Source organism: Gorilla gorilla, chromosome 7, assembly GCF_029281585.2.
Source record: "Gorilla gorilla gorilla isolate KB3781 chromosome 7, NHGRI_mGorGor1-v2.1_pri, whole genome shotgun sequence".
Taxonomy (NCBI): Eukaryota; Metazoa; Chordata; class Mammalia; order Primates; family Hominidae; genus Gorilla; species Gorilla gorilla.
Window position 1 is genome coordinate 39,475,896 of NC_073231.2, and position 24,610 is coordinate 39,500,505.

Here is a 24,610-nt window from a genome sequence, read left to right on the forward strand (position 1 = left end):
CATAGCCTAACCCCACGCAATAGCAAATATATTTTCTTTGTCACACCTAAAAATCGTCAGAAAATGGCAAAATTAGTCATGTTATGTGCTTGATTTCCAGATTTGGTCTTACTTCATATTAATTTCTTAAGTAACCAACTCAAACGATCTTGAACTCCCACCCATTTGTTTCTTCAAAGTCCTGAACAATGCCAGAAGAGAGTCTACAGATCAGACAGTGCAAACACAAAGCTTCTTGGAATTCAGCCATTAAAATCAGGCACTCGAGGTAGAATAGCAGGAGTAAAAGCTGAAAGACCTACACACTCAGCACAGAGCCAAGGCAGCTCAATCGCAGGGCCTAGAGTGGTGCGTTCAAAGAGTGTGAGATTGGTAGACAATCGCTCATGAAACAGTATTTCGAAAATCTAAGCGACTCTGATGATTCATATTAGGAATTCATCCCAAACCTCAGATTGGTACACCTTCCTTGATTTCACACAAGCTCAGGAGTAGCTGCCATGCACATCAGTGTCCATTAAAATGACTTGTAGCAAATTTCTACGTTCAAAGTCTAACTTTGACACACAACCTTACTTCCAGCGAAGTCTACTCCCCTCCCTCCGGAGGGAAGAATGGGCTGCGGTTAAGCGTTTGCCCTGGTGTCAGGGCCAACTGCTTCGAAGCGCCAGACTTTCGGAGACTGTGGGTAAGAGAAAAAAAAAATCCAGTCCGGGTTTTGTCTGAGCGGGGGGACCGGAGGGTTGTGAGGAATGGCTCGCGAAGAGGGGGGCGGTGGTGGAAAACATACAACACAAACAGCTCGCGCCGAGGCACGGCAGCGGTAGGCCCGGAGCGCGCGGGCGCAGCCGGCCGGGAGAGGCGCGCGCGGGCTCGGCCGCCGGCCGCATGGAGCGCAGCGCGGCCCGCGGCTCCCGGGCGGCGGCGGCGGCGGAGGCGGCAGCGCGCCGCTCGCTCACACCCACCCCCGCCCGCGGCCGCCGCGCCGCCCCGCCGTAGCCGCCGGCCGCCGGCGTCCCCGCCGGCCGGTCCAGCGAAGGCGGCGCCCGCGCCTCTGCAGCCAGTGGCAGCCGCGGGTCCTGGCCGGCGGCTCCTGCAGCGCCTTGCGGCCGCGAGTCCCCGGCCCTGCGGCCACAGCGGCCACCGGCGGAGGCAGAGGAGGAAGAGGAGGTGACAAACTCTCCGGCCCCGCGCCGCGGCCCGCAACCCCGCGCTCAGGCATGCAGGCGCGGCGTCTAGCCAAGCGCTCCAGCCTGGGCAGCCGCCGGGGGGGCGCCGCGCTGCAGCCTGCCGGGCCGGCGCCCGCGCCCGCCAAGGAAGCCGCCGTACCCGGGCTCCCGCCCCCTGTCCCGGGCCCGGCCCCGGCGCCCGCCCCGGAGAGCTGGAGGCCGCCGCTGCCGCCGCCGCCGCCGCGCAGCGCCGGGACCGGCCCCCCTCGGGCCACCGGGGCCGCCGCCGCCGCCGCCTCGTCGCCGGTGCTGCTGCTTCTAGGGGAGGAAGACGAGGACGAGGAGGGCGGGAGCAGGCGGCGGAGGGGGCTCGGGCGTGTGGAGGAGAAGCCCCGAGGGGGCGCGGAGGAGGAGGATGACGACGAGGAAGAGGAAGACGAGGAGGTGGTCGTCGAGGTGGTGGACGGCGACGAAGAGGACGAGGACGGCGAGGAGCGTTTCGTGCCCCTCGGACCCGGCCGCGCAGTCCCCAGGGGCCCGGCCCGGGGCGCGTTGAAGGTGCGTGTTGGGCGCGGTGGCGCGCGTGGGACCCGCCAGCCCGAGGAGGGGGACGGGCCCGGGCCCCGGGGCGAGGCGCCTGGCCGAGGACGGTCAGCGGCGCCGGGGAGAGACCCGGCCAGGAGGGGTGTGTCAGGCGGCGCGGGCGGCCGCTCGGGGCAGCGCGAGGAACTGTTGATTTGCCTGCGCCTCGGGCCCCTGCGTCTCTCCCAGGCGGCCGCTCCCGCTTTCCTCAAAGGCCGTGTCGGGTTTGTTGTTTGTTGTGGGTGCCGGGAAAGGGCGCTTCTCCCCGGTGAGGTGGGGAACTTGGGTGATGGGACCACGGAGGCGCCGGTTCGTGCCCGGTGGGGACGGGTGAGGCAGGGGAGAGTGAGATTTTATTCTCCCCCAAGGAAGGAGTGTCCCCTTCTCCTTATTTTGAGGGCTATTCAAGCTTATTGAAACCAGAAAGCGGTGTTTCTTGTCAATCTCTCAGCCCCTTCTTCCAACCAAGAACAATTGTTGATGAGTTTCCATCACAGGCGCTTGTGAGAGAACCGGTAAACCCAGTACAGCAAAATCCAAGCCCTTGGTTTCCACATGCATTTTGCTAGCAGTTTTTGGCATTGACCCTCGCCCTCCCGTGTTTCCATTCGACATCATTTAGCGTTTGAGGTTTTTTTCCCTCCTCAAAATTGCAAATGAGAAAAAAAGAGGAAACCAGGAAAAGGGGGTGGGGGGTGGCATTTAAAATGGATGTGAGTTTCTGCTGAGAATTCTAGCGAAGCCCCCTGTGCACTGAAGCGCCGAGAGATTTTTCCGTTTGTGTATCTTCAGGAGATAAGGGGTTTATTATTACACAACTGACTGGTTGGGCTTTCAGGCATGCTATTGGGCAAAGCAAACCACGTTGAGATTCATGCACGGTGTATGTTGCTAAGAAGTTTTGAGGGCAGCAAGTGGTAAGCAATGGAGTGAGTGATTTTTCTCAAGAGTGGTTCCTAAAATCAGCTGAATAACATTTTACCAGAGTTTTCAGAAGGTATTGGTATTTCAGGAAGAAAAAAACTCATGAACAGGTGAGCTTAATAGTTAGAGACCACTAAAAAAAGCTTTGGGGGCTCACCAATAAAGCTCCTCAAAGCTTGAAATTGCATTTCCAAAGAAATGTTGAACATCGGCAATTAGAATAGCCCCAGAGTAGATGTGGGCAGAAATTTATTTCCTAGACCACCCTGGAAGTACCAGCTCTGGGAGTGAGAAATTTTCAGCAAGTAGTCACTTGGGATGATAGTTTTTGACAGCTGCTTGTTGAAATCCAAACCGTGACCACATTCATTACCATGGTCTGTTGAAAAGCCTGCATTGTATGGCTACAAGATATAGCTGGGTTTGAAATGAAGTCACATGGTGTAAGTGACATTGAATATCAAGAGTAGTGACTCTTTAGCATTTTTGTCCAGAAATACTGAAAGTGTGTCCTGTGGTTTGAATAGTGATTGCACAATTTGTGATAGAAACAATAATAATTTATGCTCTGTGATGAAAACAAGCTTAATATAGGGAAAAAATCAAATCCGTAAAAACAGAGTAATGAGTGTGATAATTCACTTGATCAATAAAGGTTTTTCACATCTTCAAATAAATTTCCTTTAAATTCTTTCAAAATGGGCTTCATTTTATAACACTTTCATTTGCCCACAACTTCAGAAATTTACACAGAATGTTGGAGTCATTTGAGGTTTATCTTTTAAATTACTCTTTTAAAGACACTGTATCTGAAGAGATTTTCTAATGGAATATCACTAGATAATTTTATTATAATGCATATACGAATGTTAACATCTTACATATATTCATGCATTCATTTATTCAACAAATATTTATTGAACACCTATTATGTGCTAGCAGCTATTCTAGAACATAGCAGTGGACACCTTCCTGATGCTCACATCTAGTGAGAGGCATCATAGCAACAATCAAATACATAGATGCAGATGTACATGCATAAGCAAGAATAACACTTCAGATTGTGGTGTGTCCTGTGAAGAAAATCATGATATCTTAGAGTTTCAAAGGAAGAAGAGAAAGCTACTGTGGGTGAGATCTCTCTGAGGAGGGAACATTTGACCTGAGATATGAGACATTTCACATGGGAATATCTTTCCAGGCAGAGGGAGTAGCAGTTGCAAGTCTTGAGGTGGAAAGGAGAAAAGGGTGAGTGTGGCTGGAACTTGGTAGGTATGAGATATGTCAAGGAGGCTGGGAGGTGCCTGCAAAGAGAGCCTGGTGGGCCCTTTAAAAGGATAGTGAAATCTTTGAAAAGTTTTAAGCAATAAAGTCTTACAAGGTAATTTGTAGTTTTCAAAAGATCCATGCTGTGTGGAGGACAGTAGTAGAGGCAGGGAGGCCAGTTGGGTGGCTGTCACCACACAGACCAAGGGACGGAGAGGGCAGCTTGGAGTTAGAGATTGGCGGGAGTTGGCAAATTCAGAATCTATTGTGAGGATCAACCTACAAGAACTTGTGGATGGGTCGGTTGATGGGTAATGAAGGAAAGGGAGGAATCCAGGATGAGACCATGATGTAAATGTTGGTTGAAGGTACCATTTACTAAGATTAGGAAAACCGAGAGAACAAAAATCGGGTTTTCTGTTTTGTGCATGTGAAGTCTGAGATGACTATTGGACAACCAGGTGGAGGGTGTGGTTAGGCAGATGGTGGTGAGATGGGGAATGGATAGGAGAGGTCAGGGATAGTGGGAGGAATTTGAGCGACATCAGTATGTTAATGTCATGTAAAGCCTGGGGGCTTTAAGGGAGTGCAGGAGGCCAAGAGAGGAGAGCCTGGGGCCTGATTCTGGGGCACAGCACTATTTAAGTTTGGGCATAAATGGAGAAGCCAGCAAACACTATTGAGAAGCAGCAGCCAAATAAGTAGAAGGAAAACTAGAAAATCTAAAGTCCAATAAGCCAAGAGAAGAAATAGTTCCAAAAAGTGGGTGGGGAGTAATGAACTGTATTGAATGCTGCTGAGATATAGAATAAGAAAGAGAGAGAGAGATGTTCATTTGGATTAGATAAGATGGAACTTACTAGTGTCCTTGACAAGAGAAGTTTGAGTGATGTGCTTGGAGTAGGCTGAGCAGCTGATGAGAGGTGTGGACAGAGGGACACAGGAAAAACTCTTTTGACAAGTTTTTTGGAAAGGAGAACAAAGAGGAGGAGGAATAGCTGGAAGGCCTATGGCCTAGGTTTTTTTAAAAGATGGGATACAGTAGACCCTAGTGTTATGACTAGAGCATCATGGGAATTATGTGGAAGAGGGGATATTAGTTTTCTATTGTAGTGTAGTGTAACAAATTACTACAGATTTTTTTTGCTTTAAAACAGTTCTTAGTTTCTGTGGGTTAGGAGTCTAGGCTCAGCTTAACTAGGTTTTCTGTGAAGAGTCTCACAAGGCTGCAATCAGGGTGCTACATGGGTTGAGTTCTCATCTGAAGGCTTGACCAGGGAATAATTAGCTTGTAAGCTTACATAGATCGTTGGCAGAATTCATTCCCTTGCATCTGTAGGACTGAGGGTCATAGCTTCTTGCTGGCTATCAGTTGGAAGTTGTTCTCAGCTTGTAGAGCTCCTCTCCCCCTCGCCTTCCCTACTTACTGCTGTTTTTTGTCGCATGGGCCTCCTTAGCTTGGCCTCTTACTTCATCAAGCCAGCAAGGAGAATTTTAGAGCCTGCCTGCCAGCAAGATGGAGCCTTGCATAATGCAATGTAGTCAGGAGGAATAGGCCAGCAACTTGGCCATATTCTGTTGGTTAGAAGTAAGTCACAGGTTCCACCCACAACCTAAGGAGAGGGAATTTTACAAGGTTATAAACACCAGGTGGTGAGGATCATTGAGGGGTCATTTAGGGAGGAACCAAAGATGTAGAGAAAAGAAAAAACTACAGGAGGAAAGTCCTTGGAAAGCCTTAGGGAGGGAACCTGAAACCCAAGTAAAGGGCTGGCCTTTGGGAACCTTCCTCCATTAGATTGGAGAGAAGATGGAGAATATGAGTCCAGATGTGGGTATATTTTCTATATTGGGTGATGATCAGATGACAGTAGTTTTCTGATGGCTTCTGTTTTCTCCATGTAGCAGAAAGGAAGGTCATCAGCTGAGGGTGAGGGAGATTTGAAATAAGAGCTGAAGGCATTGAGAGCAAATGTACTAGGGAGTTGAATAGAGTTGCCAGACAGTATCAAGGACGCAACTGAGGTTTGTGATTCCACATTTATACTTCAAGTAGTCTGTCTGGGTATGTGATTTTCCCAACTTTATTCCATGGCCTCATGCATAGAGTAATATAATAAAAATAATCCCAGCTAAATTTATTGAGTGCTTACCAGGGCCAGCACAAATCCAAGTGTATAGTCTCATTTAAATTTCATTACATATTTTTGAGTCAGGCATTATTGTTATCAACTTCATTCTACAGAAGGGATGAGCAACTTATTTAAAGATAAAAAGCTGTTAGGCATCAGAGCAGGGGTTTGAACCCTGCACAGTCAAACCCCAGAGGTGGCACCCACATGCATTACACTACGTTGCCTCTTGTAGAGAAAGTGGAGAACTGGATTGAGCAGAGGTGGGGTTTAGCCTGATGAGTGAGCAATAGAAAGAAAGAGATGGAATTATTGTTGAGAGAGTTGGCAAGTGTATGATGATAGACTGAGTGACATAAGAAAAGTGAGGGCAGGAGGGAGTCAGGGAAGGCAGAAAAATCATGTGTCAGTGGGTTGGAGAAAACAAAGGGTAAGCCAAAAAAATCAATAAAAGAATGGGAATGAAATCCACGACAATTTGGGTTCCGCAGTAATATTAATTCAAACAAATATTTGTTGGGTATTTGTGAGACAGGAACTTTACTAAATGCTTTATATGAAGGAGGATCTTACAAAAATTTATGACTTGGGAATCAGTATAGCTACCATTCGCCATCTGATGATGCTGACTCGAGGTGAAATATCACACTCCAGTATGTGGCCACAAGTGGGGAGCATGGGCTCACATCCATAGCCTGTGCTTTTAATCACTGAACTGGCATCTTTCTATATGTATTGGGATTTATGTGCCCATTTATTTCCAGGAAGATTTGAGAGGGCTGAGGAAACAGAGAGATAGATGCTACTAAGTAGCTGAGATTTGTTGCTTGATTACTCTAATGGATACTAATGTGAGCTTTAAATGAGATAAGAGAAACTTTGTATTACATGGTTTTCAATTTCTGATCAAAAGAAGCTTAAGCATTTATCCGCAGTGGTAACAGTCCTGAACACACAAACCCCTCCCTACTCCCCTGCCTACCACCAACTAACCCCTGGGCCCCTGTATAAGGAACATTACCAAAAAACCAGAAAAGAAACAAACACCCAAACACACAAACAGACGAAAAACAAAGGCACTGTCAAACATAAGAAGGATACAATAAATTGTTACTCAGTGAAGGGAAAACAGTAGCGAGGCTGAGATAACAAGCACAGGGTTGTGCTCTGCAATCCTGTGCAACAGTTTAGGGATAAAAACACAAGAATCTAGAGGGTTTGATAATTTGCTAGTGTAATAGACTTATGAAAAGCTTGGACACAAAAGACTGCTAGAAGCCTACCAAGATTTTAACTATTGAAAAACTGCTGAAGAAAGGCTTTTAAATGAGATAATATATGTTAAAGTTCCCACTTCCAGTGCTCAGTAAATATTAATCGAATGGAATCTGCTTCGTCTGTGCCAGTTCTTCAGGGATGGTTAACACGTCTATTAGACTATCTCTTGAATATCAGATGACTTTAAGAAGCCTTTGGCAGGAACTGTGCAGCAAACACTGAATTCCAATTTGCTAGCAAGTATGTGTCTTGCAAATGGTCTGTGTTGGCTCGAGCAAAAGGCATATGCTTAAGATACCAGACAAAGTTGTCATTCATTGAATTGTAGACTGCTGGAGTTGGAAGGCAAACAGATATTATCTAGTAATCCAGTACTTCCATTTGACCACCGAGGGCACTGACTATGCAGGGTGGTATGCCTGGTCCATCTGGGGCTGCTAGCAAGTTTGCTGCTGCCATGATTTGTGCCCTAGTCTGCCAACCCCAATTTATTGTCCTCAGTTCTGGGTTGGTTTCTTATGCTCAGGAATGATCTACAGCTCACTCCCTTAGAGTTGTGGGTTGAAAATCCACAATTTTCTGAAGTGGTCTACTACTTACTGCTTATCAACTTCTGTTTTTGGAATACTTATCTTTTGTAAAGTACCTCAGCTAGAGGTGGACTTACATGTGGCTGTGGTGTGATGGATGGAACCCTCTGAATCCTGCCTGGGCCAACCCCCGCTCCCTGTGAGGTTTCCAAGGGACACGTATACATAGAGGATAACAGATGAGAAAAGAGCCCCATTTCACTGGGAAGTGAGTGCCCATAGTCCCTGGTGTGGTGCTGATAGTAAACTTGCCTAGAAGATGTCATTACCAGTCAACTGTTAGAGCCTCTTCTCCTTCACCAGCATTTTACTACTGGTTGACCATGGAGGGCCCCATAACACAAGCATTAGAGAAAAGAAGAGAAAGAGCAAGAAGTCAAGCCCTACCCTGAATCTGCTTACCCCCTGCCTCCTGGTAGGGAGGAGCCAAGCCAGGCCTGGTGCACCTGTAATCCTAGCTACTTGGAAGCTTTAAGCCCAGGAGTTCAAGGCCAACCTGGGCAACATAGTGATACCCCATCTAACACAGCCTGAGAGAGCCACAGCCCTATGTGAGTTTGACCTTCTAAAATTAGTAAATCTGTCCCAGTTAGATTAATGTATCCCCCCGCCCCCCGCCGCAAGAGGGGCTTAGAGGAGTAAGGGAGCCTTTCCCTCCCCATGTCATTGTATAACATCCAAACTTCTGATGTGCCTGAAACAATCAGCCTTGTTACAATGACTTGATATGTTTGCAGAAGTCAAGCAAACTTGACTTTTAGTTGCCCTGTGCCATCTTATCTTAAGGTAAATGCATGATTTCCCTTAGACTTTCTGAAATATTTGTGAATACTTCAAGACCCTCATAACCAGCCAAATCTATGTTGTGGAAATAAGGATGATTTTCTTTGGGTGTGAGGTCCATGTTTTGCTCATTCCCTCTGTTAGGAGATATTTATTGAGCTCCACTGTTTACCAGGTTCCTGCTGTACACACAGGATACAACAGTAAATAGGCCTTCTTCCGCTTTCAGGGAGCTCACATTCTAACACATTCCTGCCAAGTTGTCTGTAAAGAGGTATGAAGTCGCTTTTCCTCTTTATCCCTGATGAGATCAAGATTAGATCTGCCCAAAGCCTTTTCTTAGCTACCACAATTTGAGATGTAATTCTGAAATATACCTTTAAAACAACTGTAACCAAGTGATCCATATGAAGAAGATTCTGTGGTTTGGCCAGGAGGTGATTCCTGAATAGCTGGTTAAAAGATGAGTTTAGATCACTGAATTTGGCAAATAACTCCAGTTGCTCTTATTTACTAGATGAAATGGAACAGAATATAAGTCTGAAATATGTGTTCATAGAATTAGAATGATTAAAGTCTTATACTTCATTGAAGATACAGTTTTGGAAAAATCTAGAGTGACAATTTATATGTAGGAAACAAGCTTGACTCTAGAGTTTTCAAGGAGAGTTTGTAATGTTCAGACTCTCCTTGAAAGTCAGAACTTTGCAGTAACACACAAGGAGGGTTCGTTCATGTTGCAGAACACCATGGAGCCTTGAGGAGCAAAGAAGTAGTAGAGTGCTGCCTGGGCACTGCTCCATGGAGGTCTCCGTGCCATACCTGATGGTCACCAGTGACAACGTTTGCTTTACATATGTTCTTGTCATAATGGAAGGTTAAATGAAAGTCAGATCTCCTCGATTCAGACTAGTTGTACATGGCTAGTTGAAGTAAGTGAATGTCAAAAGTGCTCCAACATTTTAAATTAAACCCAGTGTTTTAAAAGGTTGTATACCCTGAGATACCATCTGATAAAACCTGCAGAAAGGATAATTTTAGTTCATAAATGTGACCCTCATTGTTGGCGCATCAGTGAGATGGGAGAGAACAGGCTGAGTCAAAGGAGATGATCCTCCCAGCTGCCCCCACCCAACTGTTACTTCTCTGTAGATCAAGAAGTGATGTGGCACAGGCTCTGGGTTCAGATTCTAGCTTCTCCACTCACTTGTTGCATGGCTACATCAAGTTACTTACTGTCTCTGCGCTTTCATGTTATCTATAAAATTGGGATAATATGATTCCATCATTGGCTATCGTTTTTTTAATGTGGCCCAGAGACCTCCTGAAATTAGACATGGATGGAAATTTATTTTGTTTTGGGATTCAGAAAGGAAACATTTGTAAAACTGTGCTCAAGGATCAAAAATCCTGCAGTTATTTTGACTGTTACAACCTCCTTGTTAATGCTACCAAGGCATTTCAGAGAGTTGCTTCCTGAAGTGACTCCGTTCATCTGAGCTCTGTGGTGTTCCATCATAATATGTGGTGAGCTTTAATCTTCCCTTTCAGCTCAGGAAGCTGTGAGTCATTTATCTACTTGTGCAAAGAGGACAGAGACATCCTATCTCTTATGTTCATCAGTTTGTTCAGATCTATAGCGGTTGTATTGGAGAAACCTGGCTGTTATCCAAAAGGGTAGGTTGGAAGAGGCTTACCACACACATTGAATATATTTCTTAAAGCTGCTATGGAAATAAAGTGATGTCACCTTCTACCTCTAATTTGCATGTGGCTGGAATCTCTGAGGCATGGGTTTGCCCTTCCCACCCTCCTGTGCGTTGGTGTCTCAGACTTGTAATCTTGCTTGGTGAAGAAGTCATTCTTTGTTTTTTTGGGTAGATGGAAATGGGTGGCCCAAAGTGTATCTCTAAACTCATATCTGCTTGCTCCCACTATTAGGGAGATGTCTGGACACGGAGAAAAGGGCTTGGTAATTAATTGACTTTGGGAAATTCCACTTAAAAGTAGAGATACAATTTTTTTTATTTTATAAAATATTTCAAACATAGAGGAAATTGGAAGAGTAATATAACACACACATGTATATGTAAAAGTTACTGACTATATATGCCAAGGGCCATTTTGAGTTTCTAAGAGGGTGAATATAGATTGTGATATTTACATATTTGTTGGACTTTTTTCTGAAGCATCTTTGCTTTGGGATACATTTTGGGAAATATTGGTTTGTAATTTATTTTCTTGGTGGGAAAGACATGGATAAGTATCTTATACCTTGAGATAAATAACTAAAACTGCATAATTAAAGAAATAAGTTGTCAAGTGAATTTCACAAGCACAAGGGAGAGTTAAAGTGTTGTAGTGGGTCATATAAGCTTTGACATATTTTTCCTCATAAAGCTGATAGCTCTTCAGTATTGAGTTTCTAAAAAAGGAAGTATTTCCTGTGGTAAATTTTCACTTGTGTATCTGTGAATACCATTATTGTGTGTGAAACTTAAAAACTGGTAGAGAACACTACCTTTCTCAATAAATCAGTACCCACGATGGGTCTAGTGTGGAAGACAGGAGGGTGTGGGAAGTGTTGTTGTAACAGAATTTAAAAGTGCCAAGGGAGAAGAAATTCACAAGGTGTTTCTATCCAGGAAAGTGTATTTAATAAAGTTTTTTACATTCTCTAAGAAAAAAAGATTGAAAATATCAGGAGAGTCTCAATGAAAAGAACATACAAAAAGAACATACCAGGATTCTAGGACTGATACATTTTCTGTCAACGCTATTGCTATTACAAGTAAAGGGATTAAGCACTTGCGAATGTTGATACCATGTATAATAACTCTTAATTGGATATTGTTCAACGTTTATTTCCATATTACCCAATATTTAGTGCATTGCAACTAATAGAAGGCCCTCATAGCCAACCTTACTTGATCTTCTTGATAACCTTGAGAGGTGGATATTATTATCCCCATTTTATAGATGTGTAAAATAAGCCTCAGAGAAGAATAGAAGTTTCTGTTGAAAAATATATATGAAGAATTTTATACCAAATGACAGATGTTTGTCAAACATTTCAGAAAACATTTGGGGACTGGCAGATTTTTTTAAATAATTGGAATTGGTACCTAAGCAGCAAAGGAAATTTAAGGAGAAAGAATATTTTGGAGTAAATTATAGATTAAAACAATGTGAAATACAGTTTTCATAGGTTGTCATAAATGCTTTCATGTAGTTTGCGCATGCTTTGCAACTCAGCTGCAAGTGCTTACAGAAACTAATTTTTTTTAACAATTTTTTGCAAGTTTTTGAAAATGTTTTGATTGTCAGGTTCATAGACTTCTAACTCAAAACTAATGTAACAAAATATTAGAAAAAGTGGAAATATTAGAAAGGGGATCTTAGAATTTATAAAAATAAATATCTGAAGAGTACTTATTTGAAAAAATGTAGTCTTGTTTTATCATATATTAGTTACAGTAAAAATTATCAGAAAAGGGGGGGAAATGGACAACTGAGCCTATGTAAACACTGAACAAACACTGTAGCTTAGTGTGGGAAAGAGGAGGTGACAGTGGGAAGGGGGGGGGCATTTGAAGGGTTGACATGACCCAAGGTAGAGTTTACAGAAAGACAGCAAGGTCTCTATTTGCATATCTTATTACATGAGTGGCTGGTGGGTGTTCAAGAGGCCCTGAAAGTGTGCTTTTAGCCATCTGCTGAGTGACAACAATTCTTTTAGCTCCTTATTCTTTTTTTTTTTTTTTTGAGATGGAGTCTCACTCTGTTGCCCAGGCTGGAGTACACTGGTGTGATCTCGGCTCACTGCAACCTCCGCCTCCTGGGTTCAGGCAGTTCTTGTGCCTCAGCCTCCCAAGTAGCTGGGATTACAGGCATGTGCCACCACATTTGACTAATTTTTTTTTTTTTTTTGGTAGAGACAAGGTTTCATCATGTTGACCAGGCTGGTCTCGAACTCTCGACCTCAGGTGATCTGCCTGCCTCGGCCTCCCAAAGTGCTGGAGTGCTGGGATTACAGATGTGAGCCATTGTGCCCAGTCCTTTTTGCTCTTTATTCTGATTCAAAAAAGATATCTAAAAGAGATCTCCATTCAAATAGGTCTTCCTCTCAGCTCCCTGTATTGATTTTTGTCACTTGAATTTTTCTTGCACTCTAGCACAAGGTTATTTGGAAAAATTATCTTTATTTTTAAAACTATAATAGAAATGATATAGTTTTCATTGTTTGTAAACTATGCCTAGCTTTATGTGTTAAACTGAGATACCTCAAAGATCTTGGTTAAATTCATTTACAAGTTAATGGTTTGATGTTTGAAAAAGTCATTTTTTCTACAAAAAAGTAGCCAGATGTGGTGGTGGGTGCCTGTAATCCCAGCTCCTCAGGAGGCTGAGGCAGGAGAATTGCTTGAACCCGGGAGGCAGAGGTTGCAGTGAGCCAAGATCGCACCACTGCACTCCAGCCTGGGCGACAAGAGTAAAACTCTGTCTCAAAAAAAAAAAAAAAAAAAAAAAAAGGTTATTTTTTTCTATCTTGTTCAACCACATGGCTATTTTATTGAACTTTAGTAAACTTTGTGGATAGTGGTGTATTACTGAGATGGGAATGTATGGAGAAGGAAAAGATTCAGATTGAAAGGGGAATCAAAAGTTCTGTCTTAACCATGTTAAGTTTGACATACCTGTTAGACCTCCAAATGGAGACGTCAAGTAGGGTGGAATTCAGTGGAGAAGATGGAGCTGGAGATGGAAATTCAAAAGACATGGGCCACTAGATGATATTTAAGTGATGGTATTGTGGGAGCATACCAAGGGGTACAGCAGGTAGAGAAGGGAAGGTGACTGGGACTGAGCTCTGGAGCACTTCAAATGCAGTGCTGCATTTCTCTGTCTGTCTCTGTCTCTTAACAGTTTTATTGTATTTAATTCACATACCGTATAACTCTTAAAGTGTACAATTGAGTATTCTTTAGTATATTCACAGAGTTGTGCAGCCATCATCACAATCTAATTTTGGAACACTTGTGTCACCCCTGAAAAATACCCCGTACCCATTAGCATGCAACCACAGTTGCTTTGGCTTTTCATTGCCAATAAGACTTTATTCATTCATTGCATTTTTCAGGGAAAAAAAGAAGTGGAGGAAAGGAGAGGGTTAATGTGTTAGAAAACACTGGGGGAAGTAAGGGAAAGGAAGAATCCAGTACAGCAAAATCAAATATCCAATAAATATACTCCAGTGATGGGGTCATCAAAGCTCAAGAGGGTTGTCTTCTGCAGTTCAGAAATAAGGGGAAATAAAAGACAAAGACAAGTTCTCATTTTCTTTCCTCACTCTTTCTTCTTGTAAACTCAAGATAAAGCTTTGGTTTCTAGCAGTGAACAGAGTTGAATTACATTCAATCTGCATGCTACTAGACAGTCTTGTGGCTACTTTGACATTGGTCTTTTGCATCAGCAGAAGAGTCCCTGAGTGAATTTGATGGACATTCTTCTTTCATTTCTTTGTCACCCACTTCAAGTTTCTAAGTGGAAGACTTCCTCCTGCCCCCCCACCACCCATCTCTCATTTCTGTCTACTCTAGGATTTGAGAGCAGTAAACAGACCTGGTCCATACAAATCCAGCAGTAAAAGTGTTTGACATAAACACAATAAGGAATGGACTTCAACCATTGGGGTATGGATTGGAAATGAAAGCTACAGAGCTCCTAATTTATTCATAATTGTATGCAAGTCTTTTATAATTTGGAGTTGCCCCAAGAATTCAGTATGTACACGCATCTTGTCGTTTTGGTTAAAGGTAGGAGAGGAGTCAAGTTTTTGGCACAGAAGATCTTGTCTAACATAGGAAATAAGGGAAGGAGCATAATGAGAGAGTGGGTAAAGATGTCCACCTTGTGGAAAGGGTCACACAGGCTTACAAATCAGATCCTTTGTGTGGTGCATAATCTTTTGACAAAAATATTTGGTATTTTTTTCCATACAAAATGTTGGTAAACAATACCCTAAAACAACAGGAGAAAGACCAACACATTATAGTTATACAAACTAGACCATGTAGCAGTCACTAAACCAGCAACTTGTGAAGTTCTACAAGGCTCAGACAAATCTAAAAGCTAGAAGGGGGTTGATTTTGGAAAGACTGGACCCACAGTCAGGCACACATCACCCAGTGTGTTCTATTCCACTTGCCCCATTTCAACACAGACACAGCAGTCAACGAGGTAGGTACACACTGATGTCATATGTTGTCCATCAAATTTTCCTTTCTCTGTTAGCTCCCTAGGCTGTGTTATCACTACTGCAGCAGAAGATGCTAGCCCTGCACCACAAAGAAGCTCTTGTTTACAGTTTTATCTGAAAGCCACACAGAAGTACAGAGGTTTGAAAGGTTAAGGTTCCAGTGTGTGTGCTTCAAACATACATCCCCAGCAGCATGGGATGAAAACAGAGGTTTCGTTCTTACAATCTTGTTTGCCCCACACTGTCTTGGGATTTTTGCGTGAGTGTGTGCATGTGTAGGGTAGCCTTAGCCTTATCCAGTGAAGGATGACTCTTGTGTGAAAAGTGAGCCAATGACCTAGGATTAAAGGTTTGGTTCAGAAACTCTTAAATACATGTATATAAATGCAAGCCTCATTCTCACTGTTTTCATTCTGGTCCTTTCACCAACCCTGACCTCTTCTAATCTCTCTGCGTCGCTTTTCTGTTCAGGCTCATTTCCAATCATCCAGTAGAAGGAGGCACAGTCAAAGTCATTCTGTGGAGTGAAAGTCTGCTTGTCGTACAGACCTGGAGTCGCTGCTGACTTATCCCCGAGATTGCTCATGTCCTTGAGAACACGGTGTAAAAATAAGGGCCTCTCAGGTTAATGTATTGAGAAATACAAAAGCAAAATATTTGTATTAAGAAACATAAAGAATTCACACAACAGCATCATTCATACGTGGCTAGTGTTGTTGGCATCCTGGTGGGAGCCATCATTCGGGTTAAGGCTAAGCAAATAAAATCATCATAGACCAGCATGGCATGGGAGTGAACCCCAGGGGAGCAGGCCTGCAGCTGTTACTCCAACACTTGCTTTCCCACTATCACAACACATTGCTTAGGATAGTTCCTAGCACCCTGTACCAATAGTGGTCATATTAGAGACAAGACTGGGATAACCCTTTCCTACCCCTGGTAGATTAACTTCAACACAAAGTAGTGTCTTTTTGAGTCTAGCGGTCTGGTCTCATGTTTCATCTTTTTACTTTAGCATAGAAAATATATCTTGTCTTAGAACCTAAAACCTATGATCAGAGATGAAGAAGGATATCCCACAATGTTAAGCGTCAATTTATCAAGAAGACATAAAAATCCTAAATATTTATATATCTCATAAGAAAGCTTCAAAATATATGAACCAAAAGCCCGAAGAGTCAAGAAGAGAAATAGACAAATTCACAATTATCATTGAATATCTTTGTTACATTCAATTATTGATGGAATTGGTAACAAAAAGTAAGATTATAGAATATTTGAATAACACCACCAAACAGCTTAATCTAGTTAATGCTTGTAGAATGCTACACTGGGCAATTTTAAAATAGGCATTTCTTTCAGTTTTACAGTGAATATGAATGTACACTGTATACTGGGGGGCACACCAAGTCTCAGTAAATTCCAAAGAATTGAAATCATATCATGTAGAGTATATCCTTTGACCACAATGGAATAAAATTAGAAATCAATAATAAAAATTTAACTAGAAAATTCACAAATATTTAAAAATCAATCACTGTATTTCTTTTGTTGTTGTTGTTTTGTTTGTTTGTTTGTTTTTTTTGAGACAGAATCTTGCTGTGTTGCCCAGGCTAGAGTACAGTGGCACGACCTCAGCCTCCCGAACAGCTGGGATTACAGGTGTGCACTACCACGCTTGGCTAATTTTTGTATTTTTGGTAGAGATGGGGGTTTCACCATGTTGGTCAGGCTGGTCTTGAACTCCTGACCTCAAGTGATTTGCATGCCTCAGCCTCCCAAAGTGCTGGGATTACAGGCATGAGCCACCGTGCCCAGCTCCATCAATATTCTTCTAAATAAACCATTGAATAAAGAAGAAATCACAAGTGATTAGTAAAATCGTTTAACTGATTGAAAAGGAAAATGCATCATCAAAGTTTATGGAAGTTTACATCAGTGCTTAGAGGGAAATGTATAGCCTTTAATCAGTGATCTTCCATCCAAAGGTGTTAGAAAAAGAAGAGGAAGGAAATAAAAAGACAAACAGTAGAGAAAAATCTGTGAAGCCAAAAGCTGATTCTTTTAGAAGGTCAATAAAATTGATAAAATCCTAGCAATACTGATTTTTTTTAAAAAGAGAAAGCACAGATTGCCAGTTCAGGAGTGAAAGAAAGGACATTACTATAGATCTTATAGATTTTAAAAGGAAAATTCAGACATATTACTTTTGTGTGATTGGAAGGACTTTTGCCTGTAAATTTGAAAACTTGGATGAAATGGGAAAATTCCTTGAAGAACTCAAGTTAACAAAACTGACCACATGAAGTAATAGGATATCTGAATAACCTACCATCTGTTAAAGAAATATCCCATGATTTGAGGGAAAAAAATGAAAATAAAAGAAATGGAATTTATAATTAAGAACCTTTGTACATAGAAAACTCCTGATGAGAATGGCTTTACCAGTGAAATCTATAAAATACTTAAGGAAGATATAATACCAATCTTAAAAAAATCTTTACTAAAAAGAAGTAAGATGGTATCCTTCCAATAAATTTTATGAGACCAGCATAGCCTTGACATTAAAACCATGCAATGACATTACAAATAACATTGCAAACTTTCATGTACATAGGCAAAAACACTTAAGAAAATATTAGCAAATCAAATCTAGTGATATAAAATGTATGATACATTATGATCAAAGTCATTTCTTCTCCTAGGAATGTAAAGTGTAAATACTAAAAATCAAATGGTGTAGTTCACTGTATTAGTAGATTACTGTATTAATAGATTGAAAGGGTAACACCATATGATTATCTCAATAGATGCATAAACAAGCATTTGACAAATTTCAATGCTCATTCATGATTTAAAAACTCAATAAATTGGATGGAAATTCCCCAAACTGATAAAGTATATGTATAGGAATCCTATAATTAACCTCACATTTAATAGCAAAAGGTAATTTCCTCTCCCAATATCAGGAATAAGGCAAGGATGTCTGCCCTGTTTTATTCAATATCATCTTGGAGGTTTTAGCCAGTGTGATAAGGCAAGAAAAGTAAGTGAAAGGCATAAATATTAGGAAAAAAGAAAATATCACTGTTTCTATTTGCAGATGACATGCAGAGAAATCCTAAGGAATCAACAAAACTGCTAAAATGAGATTTCAAACATCATTTACAGTAGCATCAAAAACTAAACAGGGATAAAATTAATGAAAAATGTACAAAAAAGTATGTGAAATCTGTAAAACATTGATGAGAGAGAGCAAAGACCTAAACAAATGAATTGATATACTATGTTCATTTAGAAACTTAATATGGTTAAGATGTCAGTTCTCCACAAATTGATTAAAAGATTCAGCACAATCCCAATTAAAATCTCAGCAAGATTTTTAGTAAGAAATTGACAAGCTAATCTCAAATGTATATGGAAATGCAAAATAACTACAATAATCTAAACAATTTTGAAAAGCAAGACCAAAATTGGAAGACTTAATCTACTTGATTTCAGAACTTACTATACAGTGAGAGTAGTCCTAACAGTGTGCTACTGATGCTACAAGACAGACAGATGGATTTGTGTAATAACCCCAAAATAGACCCAACAGAAATGGTTTGACAAAGGCACCAAAGAAATTAAAAATCTTTTCAACTAACAGTCCTGGAAAGGCTATTCATCTGGAAGGAAGAAAAAAAACAAACAAACCCTCAATTACCTCTACCTTGCACCATACACAAAAAAATTATTTAAAAATGGATCATAGATATAAATGTAAAAGCTAAAACTTACAGAGCTTCTTGAAGAAACAGAGGAGAATATCTTTGTAACTTTGGGATAGGCAAGGATTAATTTAATAAAATTAAATTAATTTTTAAATTTCAAATAGTTTTAAGTTTTAATTTGTAGGTCATCATTTTAGCATTTTCCTTTAAACAAACAAACAAAAAATCAAGTCAATTGAAAGGCAGATACATGTTAGTCTTCTGAAGTAATTGCAGTGTTTATCAAGAATTGAACAGGGGCCGGGCACGGTGGCTCATAGCTATAATCCTGGCACTTTGGGAGGCTGAGACAGGAGGATTGCTTGAAGCCAGGAGTCCAAGACCAGCCCCGGCAACCAAGCAAGACCCTTTCTCTACAAAAAATACAAAGAATTGGCTGAGCACAGCAGCATGTGCCTGTAGTCCCAGCTACTCAACAGGCTGAGGTGTGAGGATCACTTGACACTAGGAGTTCAAGGCTTCAGTGAGCTATGATCATGCAACTGCACTCCAGCCCAGGTGACAAAGTGAGACCCTGTCTCAAAAGAACTGAGCAGGCATTAGATGTAACTCTGAACTCTGACCAAATGAGAGAGCATTTCTTTGAAGCAAATAGACAATAAAAACACAAAACTGGTATTTTCAGAGACCAAGTGAATGCAGTTTGTTTCACTATAGTCTTCGTTACCTTAGGAGGTTGAGCTTCTCTGCTATGATCATTATTTTATTTTTTATTTTTTTATTTGTGTAAATGTATGGGGGTACAATTGTAGTTTTGTTACATCCGTAGATTGTATAGTGGTGAAGTCAGAACTTTTAGGTTAGTTATCCATCACTTAAATAACGTACATTGTATCCATTAAGTAATCTCTCATCATCCACCTCTTACCCCATTACCCTTCCCTGTTACTGTTGTGTATCATTCCATACTCTACGTCCATGTGTACACATTATTTAGCTCTCACTTATAAGTGAGAACATGTGATATTTGTCTTTCTGTATCTGACCTGTTTCACTTACGATAATGACCCCCATGTCACTGCAAGAAACAGGATCTCATTCTTTTTTATGGCTGAATGGTATTCCACTGTGTATATGTATCACATTTTCTTTATCCAGTCATTCATGGATGGGCATTTAGGTTGATTCCATATCTTAAGCAAAGATTTTTTAGACAAGAACCGGATAACAATATTTCTAAATGAAAAGAAATTGATAATTACACTTTTATCAAAATTAAACACTTTTACTCATCAAAAGACACAATTAAGAACATATATCAATAATCAAATTTCCTCTGCTATCACTTTTATCTTGGGATATCAAAACATTGTATCCATGTAGTGCTTACTTTGTACCAGACACTTTGCTGGGTACAGAGGATATACTATTGAACAAGAAAGGCGTGGTTCTTTTGGAACATTCAATTTAGTGAGGAAATAGTCAAACATGATAACTTAATTGTACATTTTTAAATAACTTAAAGACTGTATGGATTGTTTGTAACTCAAAGGAGTAAATGCTTGAGGGCATGGATACCCCATTCTACATGATGTGCTTATTTCACATTGCATGCCTGTATCAAAATATGTACCCCATAAATATATACACCTACTGTGTACCCACAGAAATTTAAAAACTTTAAAAAAATTAAAAATAATAGTCAAACAAATAAGTAATTACAATATGAAATGACAACTGCAAGGGTAGTGAAAGTACAGAATGCATATTACAGTTTTCATTTGACAAATGTAGAAAGCTGGCAGTAGTTAATAATTTGCTAACTTGCAAAACCAGTCTAAGCTCCAATTTGCTGACTCCTGTTCCCACCCCTCTTTTTTGTTTCTGTTGTTCTAAGCAAAGGGAGTAGAATTTTAAACTTAAGCTTAGTGGCTAGGTTCAGGTAGAAACTTATATTCTGATTTTAGTTTATATAAAGACAAATGGATTTGTAGCTACTTAAAGAAATCCCATCTTAATGTTGCTATCTTACAAGTCTTTTAGAAAATTAGTTTTTCAGACTATGTCACAGTTAGGCAAGTTCCTCTAATTATATTCTTTTGCAGTACAGTGCCCAGTGAGTTGGAAAGGAGATCCCAGCTCAAGCAGTCCGTCTAATCTTTGCCTTGCTGAGTATTTTTGGTGTGTCTTTTTTTAAAAAGTTGATAAAATTGACAGGAAGGCACTGAGGAGAAATGGAGAAAAATATAGAACTGGAACATATCACTAGAGAGAGAAGCTTTACTTTTAAGGGTTAACATGTAATGGAAATGAATGCTTTTGTCCTTTTTTATCCTTGGACATCATGACAGCAAAGCATTGATTATGTCTTGTGTTTTTACAGTGCCTTAACGCTGTTTACCATCATTTCATACACAATATCTTGTGTATTTCCTATAATCCTCACAGTCATTATTATTTCAATTCAGTCACAAGGCAGTGGTGGCCAGAGAGGGTAAATGAGTAGTTCAAGATGACTTTAATAAATAACTTTGCATCCTTTCTTTCTAATTTTGTACCTGTCTTTATCTTATCTGCAATGTATTAGTAGATTTTTGTGTTGATATCTTCCTTTATGACTTATTCTTGCTTTGGTCTTTTGTTTACTCCTGTTAACCTCGTGACACACCTCTTGTTTCCCAGTGACTTCCAGGCCATCAGCATTGCCCTTCCTTCCCCAGAAAACACCCATTGCTTCTCATTTTCTCCATCATCATTAGTGGTACCAGTACTCAATAAAAATACTTGTTTAGGAATAAGCGCTTGATAAATGTTTCAATGAATAGAAGATGAAAGAACAAGCATGTCATTATACAGACACTCTGTGATGATTTTCCTGTCACCTTTCTTCCTGTGTTTCATCTATTACCAAGTTCTGTTTGTTCTTTCTACTGTTTTTTTCTTTTCCAATAATAACTTTCTTGATTTCTATAGTTTCGTCGTCGTTTTTTTTTTTTTTTTTTTCCTCCATTGCTTCCTCATTTAAGTCTGTTTTCCACAGAACTGCTAAAATAATCTTGGGTTTTATGTAACTTTTTCTTATTATAGAAGCAATACTTGTAGAACATTTTAAAGTCCTGGAAAGAAAAAAGGAGGAACTAATAATCGTCTGGAATTTAACTCATTTTTCGTAGATTGTTGTTTTTAAAGATGGTATCTTGCTCTGTAGCCCAGGCTGGAGTGCAGTGGTGCAAACATGGCCCACTGCACCCTTGACCTCCTGGGCCCAAGCGGCCCTCCCACCACCTCAGCCTCCCAGGTAGTGGGATTACAGGAACACAGCACCATGCCTGGCTAATTTTTGTCTTTGTTTTACAGAGGGAGTCTTTCTGTGTTGCCTAGGCTGGTATCGAACTCCTGGGCTCAAGTGATCCTCCTGCCTCAGCTTCCCAACGTGTTGGGATTATAGGTGTGAGCCAATGCGCCTTTCACAGATTCTTTCTGTGTATGTCCTAGCAGACCACAAGAGTGATGTCATTTATAGAGCGATCCCTCATCTAGCAAACTATTATTGGTGACCTACCTTAAAACAAAGCAAGCAACCTAACAGTGCTTGAGTGGCCAAAATAGATGTAAAAATACAGCTCATATACTTGCTTAATTTACATCAGAAAATATTATTTAATGGTATGGTATGCAAAACACCATGCTAGGCACTTTGGAGGGCTAAAAGATAAATATTATTATTTCTTTCTAGGAGTTCTGAATTCAGTGAGAAACATAAATCTATTGCCCCACTCAATCCTACTTAAGATGCAGTCCTAGCAAATGTGATTATGTGTTTTTTCGATGCACAACAAATGAAAACTTGGGAATTAGCAGGAAGAGGGCAATCCTCTACTACCAGACAATGTCCTACGAGCAGCAAGCATGAAACTGTTATTAAAACACTGTACAAGTGGGCATGTAAAATAAGAAATTATAACATTCGGAGTCTGTGTAAGGTGTTAGCAAGTAGCTTCTGAGGACATATTACTCTGTGTTATAATTTAATTACAACATTTCCACAATGATGACTTTGTGCCATCAAGAAAAGTTCATTCTGTTCAATAGGCAAGAAAGCAACTAATGCATTTTAGAGAAATCGGCAACAGAAATTATTAAAGTTTATCAGTCAAAAGGGGTAGAAACTTCTTTTATTAAAAATTGATTCATGTGGCATGTATATACTAATATTGATGGGATTACTGTACTATTATTTTTACCATAAGTATGAAAATGTGGAAGCACATCCCCAAAATATTTCATTCATTCCCAGTAGTTATCTTAGGGTTCTTGTCAGGAAAGCCCAGTATTGCATTCCTGCCCTTCCTTTTCAGTGCAGCTTTTAAAGGTCCAAGAGATGATATTCTAGCCTTAGTGTGCAAAGTATGTTGAACATTTAACATAGAGTGTGTTTTTCAAGGGGTCCCTACTGGCTGGGGGCACTGGATTCCTTTCTTAGCTGTTGATCTCTGAGTGGGATTACCCTCTAGATTCACTTACCAGAAAAGTTCGTTCCACCCTTTGTATGGCTAAAGGAACACAGACTTTTTTTTCCTCAGTCCTTACTCTCCAAATGAGAGTCCCGAGAGGTCATGCCTGGATGAGCTGGAAAAAGGAAAAATGATGTCTAGTCTTTTTTGTTGTCTCATGCCTTTTCCTTAAACCATGAGAATAGATGTGCCCCTATTTTTCAAAAACTGCAGTCAGGAACCACATAACAATGTTTTGGCCAGTAATGGACTGTGTGTACAAAGCTGGTCTCATAAGATTATAACACTGTATTTCTTTTTTTAAATTTTATTATTATTATACTTTAAGTTTTAGGGTACATGTGCACAACGTGCAGGTTTGTTACATATGTATACATGTGCCATGTTGGTGTGCTGCACCCATTAACTCATCATTTAGCATTAGGTGTATCTCCTAATGCTATCCCTGCGCCCTCCCCCCACCCCACAACAGTCCCCAGCGTGTGATGTTCCCCTTCCTGTGTCCATGTGTTCTCATTGTTCAATTCCCACCTATGAGTGAGAACATGCGGTGTTTGGTTTTTTGTCCTTGCGATAGTTTGCTGAGAATGTGATAGTTTCCATTTTCATCCATGTCTCTGCAAAGGACATGAACTCATCATTTTTTATGGCTGCATAGTATTCCATGGTGTATATGTGCCACATTTTCTTAATCCAGTCTATCGTTGTTGGACATTTAGGTTGGTTCCAAGTCTTTGCTATTGTGAATAGTGCTGCTATAAACATACATGTGCATGTGTCTTTATAGCAGCATGATTTATAATCCTTTGGGTATATACCCGGTAATGGGATGGCTGGGTCAAATGGTATTTCTAGTTCTAGTTCCCTGAGGAATCGCCACAAACACTGTATTTCTTACCACTGTGTTACCATTGTCTACAGTATTCAAAGCAGTAACGTGCGTACAAGTTTGTAGCTTAGGAGCAATGGGCTATACCATATAGCCTAGGTGTGTAGTAAGCTCTACCTTCTAGTCTTGTGTGAGTATACTCTATCATCACAAAACAAAATTGTCTAATTATTTATTTCTCAGAAGGTATCCCCATTGTTAAGCAATGTGCAACTGTGATAGCCCAGCCCAGAAGGCTGATGGCTAGGATGGTCAGGAATCAAGCCTGCTCAGTTTGTCCCCTGCTTCGTGTTAGGCAATTTCCCATGGTTCCCAGGTGAGGTGTTTCAGTCAAGCAAGGGAAACAAACACATATGCATGTATTTGCAGTATAGCCTTATGAGTTCTGTAGTAATGAGCTCAAAAGTGTTCTGGGAACATAAAAAGGGAAAGGTCACTGCTTAGGGGAGTCTGCAAAGGCTTTGGAGTAAATGATATTAGAGCTAAGTTTAAAGACTGAAAGAGAGATTAT

At 40.9% G+C, this 24,610-nt stretch overlaps 1 protein-coding gene across 3 annotated transcripts in view; it reads left to right on the top strand.

The window, feature by feature from the left end:
• The first annotated feature begins 562 nt into the window (after positions 1-562).
• ZNF704 (zinc finger protein 704) overlaps positions 563-24,610 on the top strand; it is a 249,806-nt gene continuing 225,758 nt past the window's right edge. The window contains exon 1 of one of the 3 annotated variants that reach the window (XM_063709200.1): positions 563-688. Coding sequence is in view for 2 of the 3 variants with exons in the window: in XM_055349563.2 (XP_055205538.2) it covers positions 1,221-1,727 (507 nt within the window). In the remaining variant the exon portion in view is untranslated. Of the gene's footprint in view, positions 689-827; positions 1,728-24,610 lie in introns of those variants that run through there. The other 2 variants (XM_055349563.2, XM_031013787.3) reach the window with 2 other exon arrangements.